The 15,080-nt window shown below is 37.3% G+C and overlaps 1 protein-coding gene across 5 annotated transcripts in view; it reads right to left on the bottom strand.

Annotated features, from left to right (window-relative positions):
- Positions 1-8,527: 8,527 nt before the first annotated feature.
- Positions 8,528-15,080, bottom strand: part of LOC137621618 (poly(A) polymerase type 3-like) — a 48,522-nt gene continuing 41,969 nt past the window's right edge. For all 5 annotated transcript variants that reach the window (XM_068352061.1, XM_068352057.1, XM_068352060.1 and 2 more), the window contains one exon: positions 8,528-11,699. Coding sequence is in view for 4 of the 5 variants with exons in the window: in XM_068352057.1 (XP_068208158.1) it covers positions 11,607-11,699 (93 nt within the window). In the remaining variant the exon portion in view is untranslated. The remainder of the gene's footprint in view (positions 11,700-15,080) is intronic.

Genomic DNA, 15,080 nt, shown 5'->3' with positions numbered 1-15,080 from the left:
TGGTCATTGAACCCGGCCAATTCTGGCTCACCCCACTCTCTCTTCCAAAACGTGTCTCACCAACGAGTCCTGTTGCTGCCGGTCGGAGAGATTGAGAAGAGGTCCCTGGTGTACCTAGTTGCAGCCACAGTGAGAATTCTTGGGGTGAGCCAGGCAAGAGTGCAGCGTGCCAATTAGTGCAACAACCAGGTCAACAGCTATCTCGGGCATAGGACTAAACTTCAAAGGAGTGCAGGTACTACATCAATGGCCATTTAGTTTTCCCCCATTTTTTATTAGCTTAGACTAATTTTAACTTGATAGGGTACCTGGCTAATTACACTATTCGGACTGTGTGCGGTGGGATTGTGTGTATATATTTTTTCTATACAAATTTTTGCCTTTTGAGACTAACATAGTCTCTGGGTCACGTGGGCCACGTGCCAGACCCTATTTTGATTGTTGCAGACCACGTGTCTAACTCATCATTTTCATTATTTGAATTGCATCTCTTTTTATTCCATTTTTGTGTTGTTAAGATGTCCGTTTCTTTCATGTAAATTTGTGAAATAAATCAATATTAGGTTAATTAAACCTCCTTAGTATTTTTGCTCCCTCATTTATTTTAATGTGTGAAATGAATAGTTGATCACGGGACAAAGTACCCAATATTTAAAGAGAAAACCTAAGTAAGTCTATAGGTGGTACCAGCGAGGTACTTTGCATTAATATATTTGCTTCGAAGGTAAAGATCCTTATCTTTAAACTTTTAAACTACTTTACATCACTGCTCCCATTTTTAGATTTTGTCTTAATTACATTAACGTAAAATAACTGTCCAGCATTTCATTGGGGTAGCTGGGACGGAGCCGGAACAGAGCCTGAGAATGAAATGACTATAGACCTGACAAAGCTAGAGTAGGCCATAAATTATTTCAAAATTGTGTGGAGTTTTCCGGCCTCTGGACAGTAAAATTTCCCTTTTGTATGTGAGTGATGGTTAGTGAATTGTGACAGTAAAGTATTAGCAGGGTGTTTGTGCCCCGAGAGTAAGTGCTCCTATCCTCCCCTGTTGAACTTTATGTAACTGTTATAAGGAGACTTTCCCGGACTAAGTTCCCACTCAGAACGTAACCATTAAAAAAATTCTCCACAATACTGTATTTGATTTTCTGTTAATCCGAATCTACCATTCTTTTATCCCATATATATATATATATATATATATATATATATATATATATATATATATATATATATATATATATATATATATATATATAATGTCACCCAGAGGCATTATAATTAAGAGTAAACTGCATGTTTACAGTAAGAAAATAATTATATGACCAAAGATAACAATTTTATGAAATGTAGCAATTTTCCCATACAGGATATTGAAGATTTCAAGATTGTTCTAAATAAGATTTCCTCTTTGGGCTCCTGTACTTTTTTTTTATCAATGATTAACCTTTCGCCATTTACTACTCTCATATATTAGTACTTGCAATGCATTCACTAGCAAGCACACCATATAATATTCCTGTTGGATAGATCTCAAACTATAATACATCAAAATCTACTTTTGGTTATTCTACAGTTACCGATTCTATCTTTATTTCTAACAGCTCTTCTAAGACACTCAAAATCGAACAATTGTTTTCTAGTCATGGGTAGCGCCATAGCCTCTGTACCGTGGTCTTCCACTGTCTGCCTTGGGGTAGAGTTCTCTTGCTTAAGGTACACTCGGGCACACTATTCTGTCTCATTTCTATTTCTATAGTTTCTATATAGAATATTTATTTTAATGTTGTTACTGTTCTTAAAATGTTTAATTTTGATTGTTCAATACTTCTCTTTTTTTATCTATTTCGTTATTTCCTTTCCTCACTGGGCTATTTTTCCCTGTCGGAGCCCTTTGTCGTATAGCATCCTGCTTCTCCAACTAGAGATGTAGCTTAGCTAATAATAACAATAATAACAATCCATCCATCCATCCATATACCAAGGCACTTCCCCCAATTTTGGGGGGTAGCCGACACCAACAAGAAACAAAACAAAAAAGGGGACCTCTACTCTCTACGTTCCTCCAGCCTAACCAGGGACTCAGCCGAGTTCAGCTGGTACTGCTAGGGTGCCACAGCCCACCCTCCCACATTTTCCACCACAGATGAAGCTTCATACTGCTGAGTCCCCTACTGCTGCTACCTCCGTGGTCATCTAAGGCCCCGGAGGAAGCAGCAGGGCCTACCGGAACTGCGTAACAATCGCTCGCCATTCATTCCTATTTCTAGCACGCTCTCTTGCCTCTCTCACATCTATCCTCCTATCACCCAGAGCTTCCTTCACTCCATCCATCCACCCAAACCTTGGCCTTCCTCTTGTACTTCTCCCATCAACTCTTGAATTCATCACCTTCGTTAGCACACAGCCACTTTCCATTCTCTCAACATGGCCAAACCACCTCAACACATTCATATCCACTCTAGCCGCTAACTCATTTCTTACACCCGTTCTCACCCTCACCACTTCGTTCCTAACCCTATCTACTCGAGATACACCAGCCATACTCCTCAGACACTTCATCTCAAACACATTCAATTTCTGTCTCTCCATCACTTTCATTCCCCACAACTCCGATCCATACATCACAGTTGGTACAATCACTTTCTCATATAGAACTCTCTTTACATTCATGCCAAACCCTCTATTTTCTACTACTCCCTTAACTGCCCCCAACACTTTGCAACCTTCATTCACTCTCTGACATACATCTGCTTCCACTCCACCATTTGCTGCAACAACAGACCCCAAGTACTTAAACTGATCCACCTCCTCAAGTAACTCTCCATTCAACATGACATTCAACCTTGCACCACCTTCCCTTCTCGTACATCTCATAATCTTACTCTTACCCACATTAAATCTCAACTTCCTTCTCTCACACACCCTTCCAAATTCTGTCACTAGTCGGTCAAGCTTCTCTTCCGTGTCTGCTACCAGTACAGTATCATCCGCAAACAACAACTGATTTACCTCCCATTCATGATCATTCTCGCCTACCAGTTTTAATCCTCGTCCAAGCACTCGAGCGTTCACCTCTCTCACCACTCCATCAACATACAAGTTAAACAACCACGGCGACATCACATATCCCTGTCTCAGCCCCACTCTCACCGGAAACCAATCGCTCACTTCATTTCCTATTCTAACACATGCTTTACTACCCTTGTAGAAACTTTTCACTGCTTGCAACAACCTTCCACCAACTCCATATAACCTCATCACATTCCACATTGCTTCCCTATCAACTCTATCATATGCTTTCTCCAGATCCATAAACGCAACATACACCTCCTTACCTTTTGCTAAGTATTTCTCGCATATCTGCCTAATTGTAAAAATCTGATTCATACAACCCCTACCTCTTCTAAAACCACCCTGTACTTCCAAGATTGCATTCTCTGTTTTATCCTTAATCCTATTAATCAGTACTCTACCATACACTTTTCCAACTACACTCGACAAACTAATACCTCTTGAATTACAACACTCATGCACATCTCCCTTACCCTTATATAGTGGTACGATACATGCACAGACCCAATCTACTGGTACCATTGACAACACAAAACACATATTAAACAATCTCACCAACCATTCAAGTACAGTCACACCCCCTTCCTTCAACATCTCAGCTTTCACACCATCCATACCAGATGTTTTTCCTACTTTCGTTTCATCTAGTGCTCTCCTCACTTCCTCTATTGTAATCTCTCTCTCATTCTCATCTCCCATCACTGGCACCTCAACACCTGGAACAGCAATTATATCTGCCTCCCTATTATCCCCAACATTCAGCAAACTTTCAAAATATTCCGCCCACCTTTTCCTTGCCTCCTCTCCTTTTAACAACCTTCCATTTCCATCTTTCACTGACTCTTCAATTCTTGCGCCGGCCTTCCTTACTCTCTTCACTTCTTTCCAAAACTTCTAATTATTATTAATAATAATAATAATAGACAGCCTTTGGAATAAGTATGATGGTTTGACCAGTATTATCATATGATTCTAGATATTAGTTTTTCTTTATACCAGAGATCTCTTACCATGAATCACTTCCAATATGATTACTACATACCTGAATTTATAGTAATTCTGTTTCATGGTCATAGATTCATTTGGACACATAATATAATTCCACAAGCTATTAATTTTTCTTAGTACCAGAAGTCCACACACACACGCATGTGTTAATTCAACTTGATAATAGAATTTACACTAATTATGTTGTATGTCCACAAATTCATCATCATCATCATCGTCGTCATCATCTCCTCTTACGTCTATTGACGCAAGGTGCCTCGATTAGATTTCGCCAGTCGTCTCTATCTTGAGCTTTTAATTCAACACTTCCTCATTCATCATCTCTTACTTCACGCTTCATAGTTCTTAGCCATGTGGGCATGGATCTTCCAACTCTTCTGGAGCCTTGTGGAGCCCAGTTGAAAGTTTGGTAAACTAATCTCTTTTGAGAGTGCAAGAGCATGCCCAAACCATTTCCATCTACCTCTCACCATAATCTCATCCACATATGGAATTAATTGAATTTATGAATTTGGAAATTCATAAGAAAAATTAAAAAAAGTACGTAAAGAATTAATCACCTTTCTGCACTAAGAAGTAGAAGTCAATAATGACTTACAGCAGGATGTTGAAAATTAAGTGGAAATTGAAGCAAGGTTCAAGGATAAAAAATGAGTGATGTTGAAGGGATCTCTAGTGGAGGCACCCCAGTAGAATGAACTTCTCCAGCAAGGAAGGAGACTGAGAAAAGTTTGCCAGCATTGAGACTGGATGTTGTTCATGAACACTGTCAGTCTGCAAGATTGGGGTCCAGAGAAGGTAACAAGTACCCGTTCCAAAGGACACTTGGCCTGTGCTCTGTCAGGTTGACCAGAGGAATGAAAGGCATTCTCTGTGTGGTTTTGTGAACTATATGTCTTGGGCTAACTGGCTATCATCACTCTACCTAAAGGAAACACTGACTGCAGAGAAAGATGAACTTAATTGGTCTTTTATCTTCTCAGATCCACGGTGCTAAGCTATAGATCATGTGATGATCCAAGTATCAGTGCAGGACTTGGAAACGTGACCTCTAGCTATTGCTCTTTTTCCCTATGAATACACTCCAGCCTACTTATAAAAAAAAAATCCTGCTAAAACTTCACTTCTCTAAGGCATTCTTACCTAACAAAGCTGGGGTCACATATTCCCAAATATTGCTCCTGACAGCTTCAGTCATACGTAATCACCACTTATTTTTCCTTTTAAATATATTCTCGTTCACCAGTGTATTGCCCTTATCGACTTGTTACATCATTCATAACATGCTATAGCTACATACATGTTTATGACTTGCGTAAGCATGACTGTTGTCTTGTGTTGGTGGCCTGATTTGTGGAAATACAATCCACACCCCAACAAGACCTGCATAGCTGGGTCCATATGTCTTGGGAATTTTTAGGACTCACTATGATAGTTTTTGAACAATCGTTGGCACATCCCATATGTATAAACAGGAAGATATGAAATACCTGGTGCATTATGGCCACAGAATAGGTATTCATTCCACCATCCTTCCCTTTATAGAAAGAGGATGGGGCACAACTACTACTTACAGATCCAGTCTAATAGGAATGGTGCTCAGAAATATAACTCAGCAGCATCAATGTCAGATCCAGCATGTATAACACTACAAATACTTCATTCCCAAAGGAAAGGAAAGAAAAAAAGCAGAAGAGCACTAAACATGTGTACTGCTCCAAAGTCTCAGGATAAAAAACCTACTGTCCTCGTGAAGTACATTCTGTTCCTGACTACTTGTCAAGCCATGAGACAGCTTGGAGGGTTGCCATGGCCAGCAACTCAAAGGTAGAGAAAGAGGTGTCTTCTGACCATAGTCTCTCGATACATTAACCTGGAGAGGTGATGGTGCAGCTGACTCTGGTACATAGAACCTTCACTGTCCCGAGAGTGTGGCAGGTTCTTGTTTGGATGATTGGAAGCGAGTGTTTACAGATCTGCTCATCAACTTAATCCTGGATCAACTAGCAAGATCCAACAATGGCAGCATCAGAGAAGGCCTTGACACTTGAGGAGCACCAAAGTGGCAAACAATGACTAAGGTCCTACTTGGAGTTGGTACCTAAGTTGCCTCACCAAGTTCATTGCACTAATCAAGTGTTTAAGAACATCCATAAAGGAATACTACGACTGTTGGTTCCAAATAACAAATACCCTCGTACTTCATAGAAGTAAAGGGTTTGCTAGGCTACTCAGAACTACCTCTTCCATTCTTGTTTTGCTTCATTAATAAGCCCTCAATCATTGAAACTAAAAAGTATGAGAATATTAAACAGCTTTGGATAGTCCATAGTCGTGGCCAAAGACAAAAGTGAAGCATATTCGAGAGCCTGTTCGTTGGGGTCACACGTCCCTGCTCCCCGCTACTCGTCATTTATTTAAATGGCAGTTTCAGCTCTGCTAAAGACATTCCCTATTTTCAAGGATGAAGGGTTTGTATATGTGTAGGAACAAACAAGCCGTTGGTGCATGGTAACTGGAACTTAAATGTAGACTTGAATTTTAACTGGCATATAAACCATGCTAAGCTGACTGTTGGTAGGTCTAGTCAAACAATTGTACTGAACTTTAGCTGTTGGTGCTAACATAGATTTTCAATGGATTAAAACTTAATTTCTTAGCACGGACCACTATTAGTTCCATTGAGATACTACTGCAAGTGTGTTATTTTGACCTTTGACTGGCCAGACTACTACATTAAATCCATCTCTTGGGTTACGGTTCATTTTGTCTTTGCCTACACATACACCGAATAGTCTGGCCTGTTCTTTCCACATTCTCCTGTCATACACTACACAACACTTAGATTACCAAACAATTCTTCTTCACTCAAGAGATTAACTACTACGGTATAATTGTTCAGTGGCTACACTCTTCTTAGTAAGGATAGAAGCAGCTCTTCTAGGTGAGACACTCAAAAATCAAACTATTGTTCCCTAACCTTAGTGCCACAGCCTCTGTACCATGGTCCTCCACTGTTTTTAGTCTATAAATGGAATATTTATTTTCATGATACTGTTCTTCATATATTTCTTATTGTTCATTATTTCTTTTGTAGTTTATTTCTTTATCTCCTTTCCTCACTAGGCTATTCTCCTTGTTGGAGCCCATGGGCTTATAGCATCCAGCTTTTCAATTAAGGCTGTAGCTTAGCAAGTAATAATAATAATAACCAAGATGTCTGTAAATAAATTGCCATGTTATCAGTAGCACACACAACTTTAGTGAAATTAGAGAGTACAAATGAAATTGATTTTCATTGTTTTGTAAGTTTCATTTTTCTACTCTATAATGTTCTGTATAAGTTTAGCCTTTATACTTGACATGGAGATATGATCAAGAAAGAATAATTTCCTAAACCTGACCAGCTTTAATGCAAGATCCATTGTAACCATAAAGACATTCTTTTATGGAGGAATAAAATACAAGCAGCCATAATGAAATGCTGAAAGTAAATGGAAACTCATTTACATAATGCACCCCAGAATTTAATTACAGCAACTTTTTTCCATAAGTATTTTAATTATTCACTATATTTCATCTTCAAAATGTTAATGCGCAGTGTTTTCAGCCTTGACTAGTTATCTAAATGCTTTTTTTTTTTTTTTTAAACAATGTCATCATTGAAAAAATTGAATAAAAGTGGCTCTCCCAGGATTTAATATGCTAGTCTTAATTCCCTGTACAGTATATTTGTCTAGGCCTAACACCTTAGAAATACATTTGGCTGTCAGTGTTTCAAGACTCTTCAATCAACTAAAATAAGAAGTGAAGGTGAAGTTAAAAAATTTCCCTCTCCCCCAATGTCAACTGTATGACTCAAATCCAGAGGCATCCAACTGGTCAGTGTTTCAATATTAAAGACAATCTTATCTATCATAAAAGAGCAAAAATTTCAGAGAAAACAAAGGACAAGATTTTAAAGGTCACTCATGACTGGCAGACAAGGGACAGTGACACTGCCCCAGCTAGCAGGAAAATGCCCTACACAGACCATATAGCCATATTACCACAGCCCAAGGCCCCTCTCCACACAAGCTACGACTAGGGAGGGCCAGACAATGGCTGCGATGACTCGGTAGGTAGACCTACAGGTTACCCCAAACTCCCATAGCTTACAAGGATGGGGAGATGGCACTCTAATAGAAACTATAAAGTTTGAGCAGCACTTGATCTCCCGTCCAGCAGAAGGCATTGCTGGGTTGTTTTCAATAGGCCACCACCAAACTAAGCCAAGGTAACATTATATTAGTTTTGTGAATCGGTTAAAGCAGTTGTGCTCTACTAGATTTATCACCATGCAGTATATTAAACATTCAATTGCTAGAGGGTTCACTTTTTCTCCAAAGAAACATATTAAATAATCAAAATAATGTTCAGAAATTCAAAGAAAACAAAATAGTAATGTTTTATCTTTTATGTTTTTTATTTTACATTTTCTCTTTTGTTATTTTTTGCTATTTTCTTTTGTCATAACATTTGAAAAATAAATGTTTTTGCCATGGAAGGCTTTCATCACTGAGTATAAAATATTTCACCACTACTCGCAGTACACGCTAATTTCTTCCGGAATACAATGTTGCCACTACATAAATATACAAGTACACCAGTTGCTAAAGAAACAAATATTTGTCATTGAGAACAGATCAAGTATAGCATGTGATTGCACATGGAAAAGATTGTACAAAATTTCTACCAAACTTTAAATTTTCACCATGCTATCTTTAGAGAGATGAATGAGTAGACTTTTTCCTTTATAAATTTCATGTTGTTCAGTAAACTACATTAAATTTTTTATAAAGAAAATATTAACTTTCAAATGACAATGGCTCTTAAATGTAAACACATCTGAAGCCCATCACCCTTACTCCTATATCCAAATTATAACTGAAATATGAGGATGACATCATAGCACAGGGGGCAAGCAGCACAATGTACAGACTACACTAGCATTTTAACATTCATAAGTGAGGTATCGATTCTACATCAAGTACAAATTACGACCTTCATATAGATAGATGATCATCTTCAGGTATGCACTGTCATAAACAGAAAATCAACAACAGCTAGCTTACCTATTCCGAAGAACCTTAAAAAGGATCAGAATGCAATTATCATCAGTATCATTTTAATGGATCTAGCTGTGTACCCAACACTTGTATTTCTGGTAAACATGGTGACCAAATCGTTAAGTCCTAAATGCATGTTTATAGTGAACTTCATCTGGTATCCTAATTACTGAACCAAGTGCCACCTATATGGCCTTCTACTTCCATTCTATCATTATAAAAATACTCCGTATGGTTCCACAAATTTTCACCCTTTAGAAACACATTGGCTGTCCCAAAATATTCCTAATCAAAAGTATAGTTTTTCGATCGTTTATTCCAATACGTTCCGCAAGTAGCACCTGGTAGTTTCAATAGAGAAAGAGGATAAAAAACTGACTTCTCTTCAAGGTTTGGTCCATATTATTAATTACCCCTCGGGATAATACATGAGAGAAGAAATGTCACACCTAACATTTAAATATGCAAATTAAGCTCAAGGGGGAATTGGGAGCAAATTCTTGCAAGCGCCCAGTTTCAGAGCCTTTTCAATTTTTAGCAGTTATGGTTGACTGATTTGTTTATGGAATATAAGCACTGTGTCTTTGGAGGCCACACAGTGTCTTTTAGCAGTTATATATTAAATTCCTCTTATTTATTGTCCTTGAACTGTAGTCAACACATGGAAGCAGCAGAGCTAAGGAGACAACTGTATTCCACATAAATCTTCTATATTTGAAGCCTGCATTTCTTAGAAAGGGTATTTTTTGCGCCCTTAATAAAGACTTCAGTTTATAACAACAACCGCAGGTCTCATGATACTGTTTTTGGCACTGGATGCTGTTCACCTTTGCTATTATACAGCTATTCGACCAAATTGAAATTATGCCAAAATCTATATTTCTGATTTTGAGTTTATATCTAAGTGTCCATGGGGATTTGAAACTCACAAAGTCCCTAAACATTATCGTGAAACAGATACACTTACACACATCTCACCCATAAAATTGCTCCTTAATAAGCAACATCCAGAAAAAAACATCAACCACACATTATTGGACTTCTTGAATCATATATAAAGCACAAAACTGCTATCAAGTATTAAAAAAATATTTGTCAATAAACAATCTAGAGGTGCAAGGGCTAGAATAGACCACAAGCTACCAGACACAAGAAGCACGAAGCCACAAAGCGGCAAATCAACAAAGCTTCAAAATGTGTATATTTCAAAGATGAGCCTAAATTTAATAATGGATAAAAAAAAAAGGAAAAAATGTTTTAGATTCATTGAACCCACATAATTAAAAGGGGAATAGTCAAGGATAAAGGAAGTTTAAAAAATAGTTATTTTTTCCCAACATAAATTTGACAAAATCCCAAAACATATTGTATGCATCCTTTATAGCATGATCTACCTTTTTCTTTACTTTTCCAAAGTCTGATAAATTGAACTGGTGATATATTTCAGTCTTTTATGAAATAAAAGTTACGCTCTCAGGATGACACTTCAACCAAATCATGAAAATAAAAATGACCAGAATGACAGCCTTTCAGGTATTTAAAAACACTGTTCTTCTAATTGGACCCCTCTACCATATCCGAAGGATGATACTCCAAAAATATGGTAAAATGTGGATAATTGTACTTCACCATGTCTTACTACCATGAAATGAATGATAAATGCTTGTATGTACTAAGAATAGTGGAATGAATAATAAAGTATAAGTAAAGATATTTCCTGCTGCTACCAATCCCTAAGTGCTACATGTAGACTTGAAGAACACATAAATGTTTGCAATCAATGCACTTATTTCTCCTTCTTCTTCCTCGTCACGTTCATCATCATCACATCCAATTACTTGACACAAAAGATTGTGATTTGTGTTCTATGAAATGACAACTGGATTCATACTGGGCATAAATATAAATATGCAAAATAATACACGACTCTCCCGAAATTCGGTAACATAAGCCCAATATGGAAGAGTGATATAGTACACAGTATTTCAGTAGCTCACTCAAACCCCCGAAACTCAGCGTCTAAGTATTTCATATAACACTACCTGTTAAACACAAAGTATTTTAGATTTTGAAGGTGAGCAAACTATGGGGCTGTCTTGAATCACTTTTCAAAGTTTATGAAAAGTAAAATGACCTTTGATTGTAACTTTTCACATTACAATCAGCAAACAAATAATTTCAGAAATAACGACTTGATTAAAAAAACGAAATGCTGTTAACCATACATTTTGTTAAAAAATGTGACCGACCAATTCATTCTAAATATCGCTTACATTTACCAATAAAAAAACAGCCCTGTTTAAGTAAGATTTTGATATCAGCCATCACCTTTGCTTACTTAAAATACATTTCCTTAAGTTATTCAGCCGCCATAACATAGACGAAAATTGTTTAAATCCCCTTCATTCAATGTTAATTAATATTTATAACAAATTTCTGTTTACAGGCAGTCAATTCTGGGGGGTCTGGGTTAATGATGTCGTGAAGTTCAACACATGATAGTTTCTGAAACAAAAAAAAATAGATGTTATTGAAATTAGTTTTCTCAAGGACAAAAAATTCTTACCATATTATGCACACAACGAAAAATATTTTCATCAATAGTTACAGTATTTCAGTACACTGGTACATGCATACATACATATACCAAGGCACTTCCCCTAATTTTGGGTGGTAGCCAACATCAACAAATGGGGGGGGGGGGAAAAATATATAAAAGGGGACCTCTCCTCTCTACGTTCCTCCCAGTCTGAACAACAAAACTGATAACAACAAAAAATTAAATTTGACCACTAAACCTTATGATATTCATAAACTAGAATAACTAACCCTTTACAGTACAGTATAAGGATGAAAAATATTAGTCATTAGTAAATCTGGCTATTCAAAAATCAAGAGTGTAAAGGAAACTTATTAGCAGTTAACTACCAACATATGTTTCCCAGTAGACAACTACCAATTTTTCTGTTACATACTACAATGTTAAAGGAAAGCTATTACCAATATGTATGTATTATGGTCTAATAAAAAAGTCATTTGATTAAACAATACAATCTTTCATACAAATCCATAATTTATATATTGAATTACCTTAATTCAGTTGTATCAGTCAAGGGTATAAGGGTTCTACCCAATATTAGTCTCCCATATGATATTTATTTATTTATTTATTTATTTTTTAAGGGGTGCATCAAAGAATGAAAAAACCCTAAATATTTCGTGTGTCAAAAGATGAAAAACCCTAATTTCTTGATCTGTCAAAAAATTGAAAACCCTCATTTTTTGGTGCATCAAAAGATGAAAAGTTGAGGCGACGGAGGGAGAATGCTTATCCGATAAGGAGACCACACCTGATATAAATTATATCCCATCAGTGAGGAGCAACCATAACATTTACTGGCTCAGTGAACATTATTCCTGTGACAAGGAAAACCATCAACATGAGAAGAAGATTATATGCCCTGTTTCCTCTTCACAGCAGAAGAAAGCCCCTGCTTAAGGGGATAACTGCTAATCAGATTAACATTGTAGGAACTAGATTTAAACAATGAATTGTTGGAAAAGAAAAGCCAAGTGCCATTTTTACTTTTCCATGAAGTAGCATTTCCCGCTAGAGCTTTGATTTCCTTTGAGACAAAGCAACATATGGAGTCAATTCTTATTGTAAGGACAGAAGGTTAAATATAAAGGGAAATAGTCACGGAGTATGTTTCCAACTTGTCAATGATGTCTACTACACATCTGGCCAAATTGCAGGAGACCACTTCGATAGTTGAAACTAACTTTGAACAGGAAAGGGGAAATGGAAATCACTATAAAGCAAGAAGACAAGGAAAATGAAATAGAAATTGCACCTATAGAAGAGGAGAATTTACTCCTTGTAATGAAAGAATAGATATAGAAGAAACTGTCGACAGAGAATCTTACAGGACAAATAGAGGGGAACCCCCACAAAGTTTTACTGTTAGGTAAATTGAACTAGCATGAGTTAAGGCACTAAACAACATGACACTTGACTACTTTCCCAGAAATGGAAGTTCATTCACAGAACACTTTGGCAAGTGTCACAATCATAATGAGAACAATACTTTGCCAAGGAAAGACATAACTGAGCAACAAGCTCAACGATGCAGATCCAACAACCATAATTTGGCAGGGTACAAAACTTGCGATACTGTATGTATAGAATAACCGGCCAAAAAATCCTCCTTTTGCTAAATCAAAAGTGACTGGTATGAAGATAATTCACTAAATTTAAATCATACAGAACTACAATGGGTTACTATATTTAAAATATGAAGACATATCCAAAGAGAACCGTTTAATTATTGACAATGAAAATATGCAAGACCTCTTGGGCTTGTATCATTCCAACATATTAATTAAGGTTGTAGGTAGGTTAAAAGTAACAATAAGGAAAACTAACTAGAGAGCAATTATTTTGAATGTGGAAAAACTAGGCAAACCTATTAAGAAAGCAAAACAAACAACATAACCAGAAAAGAAAGCCACAATAAAAATTAGTTTCAAGTAATTTATATTTCTCTTGACTATACAAATATGAGTAAATATATCTTAAAAAGGAGTAAACAAAACTCTGGGCTGGGTAAACAAGAACATTCTGTGCGGGAGTGTAGAGGAGGGCATGGGCAGATTCCCCATTCTGATCCAACAGCCCCTGGATTTCTGGGGTGGCAAGATGGAAATTAAACCTTTAAAGGACTCAAATTTGCATGGTTACGAAACATTCAAATTGCTTAAAATTTGTGATTTATCCCAACATGAATACAACCCCTCGTACTTCAAATAGGAGCCTCACAGTTAGGTGGTGGTAAACCCTGCCAAAACTGACCCTGAGAAACTTCTAGGACTGGTCCACTCTTCCGGTATCCAATAGGAGGTGAGACCTAGACATAGCTCTGTACAGGCTACCCCTGAAAGGGGAGGGAGAATCCTTGGAATTGGATGGTGTCATCCTTCTACAAATCCAAGTAATATAGTTCGTCCAGTCTAACCTCCTCACTCCTCAAAAGGAGTAGACTGTTGCTTGAAACTAAGACTCAACTGGTATGCTTCTTGCCCATGTGAAAGAACGTGTGTCCTTGAAGGAGGAGGAAAAGGGGAGAATAACAAAATGTACTCGCTATGTACACAATTTCACTCTATGTCCAGGTTCAGAAGCAATTTGAACGAGGACCTAAATTACTTGTTGAGCAGTTACAACTGGCACCAAAGGTGGTGTCCAGAGATCTGTGTGTAACCTTCTGCTGATAATGTGCCATGAGGGTCAACTGTCCAATACTACTGGCTTCAGCACCTGTTCTTCCTAATGGCCATTACCCCATCTTGCTTTGTGAGCCTTAATAGTGGTAGGGGGTCGCTCTACCTAAACTCTTGATCGTTTCCCATTGCCAAAAGAAGATGGTATTCCGACAGATCATTCTTTTAAATCACTTGTGGCCGTAAACAGGTTCTGAATGGCCGGTCTGCAGTACTAAATAACTGACAGGAATGGCTGTATCTGATAGTCATGAAAAGCTTCCATTGGCTCTTATCAACTTTCTGATTTCCCTTAATACCTACATGACAAAAACTCTTTCAACTTCTACACCAGCTTCATTTACCGTAATTCACAGAATAAACTCGCCTTGCAATAGTTTTCAAATTATTCATTTTGAAGGTCTTCTCTAGCACTTTTTACCACTGATAATCTTGGAATTTGTGTCGGTAAGTTTATAACTGTCTTGCATCTTTTCTTTAAAGGCTGGCGCACCATCTCAACCAGATCGCACTCCTTGATTCAACCTCAGGAACTCAGTCATCTAATTATCATAATTATTACACATTGTCCTTTCAAGTCTCCTTCTTAGACACATGCAGATTCAA

The sequence above is a fragment of the Palaemon carinicauda genome, chromosome 28 (assembly GCF_036898095.1).
Source record: "Palaemon carinicauda isolate YSFRI2023 chromosome 28, ASM3689809v2, whole genome shotgun sequence".
In the NCBI taxonomy this organism is placed as follows: Eukaryota; Metazoa; Arthropoda; class Malacostraca; order Decapoda; family Palaemonidae; genus Palaemon; species Palaemon carinicauda.
Note: the sequence above shows the minus strand (reverse complement) of the source record. Positions and strands in the feature narration are given on the sequence as shown.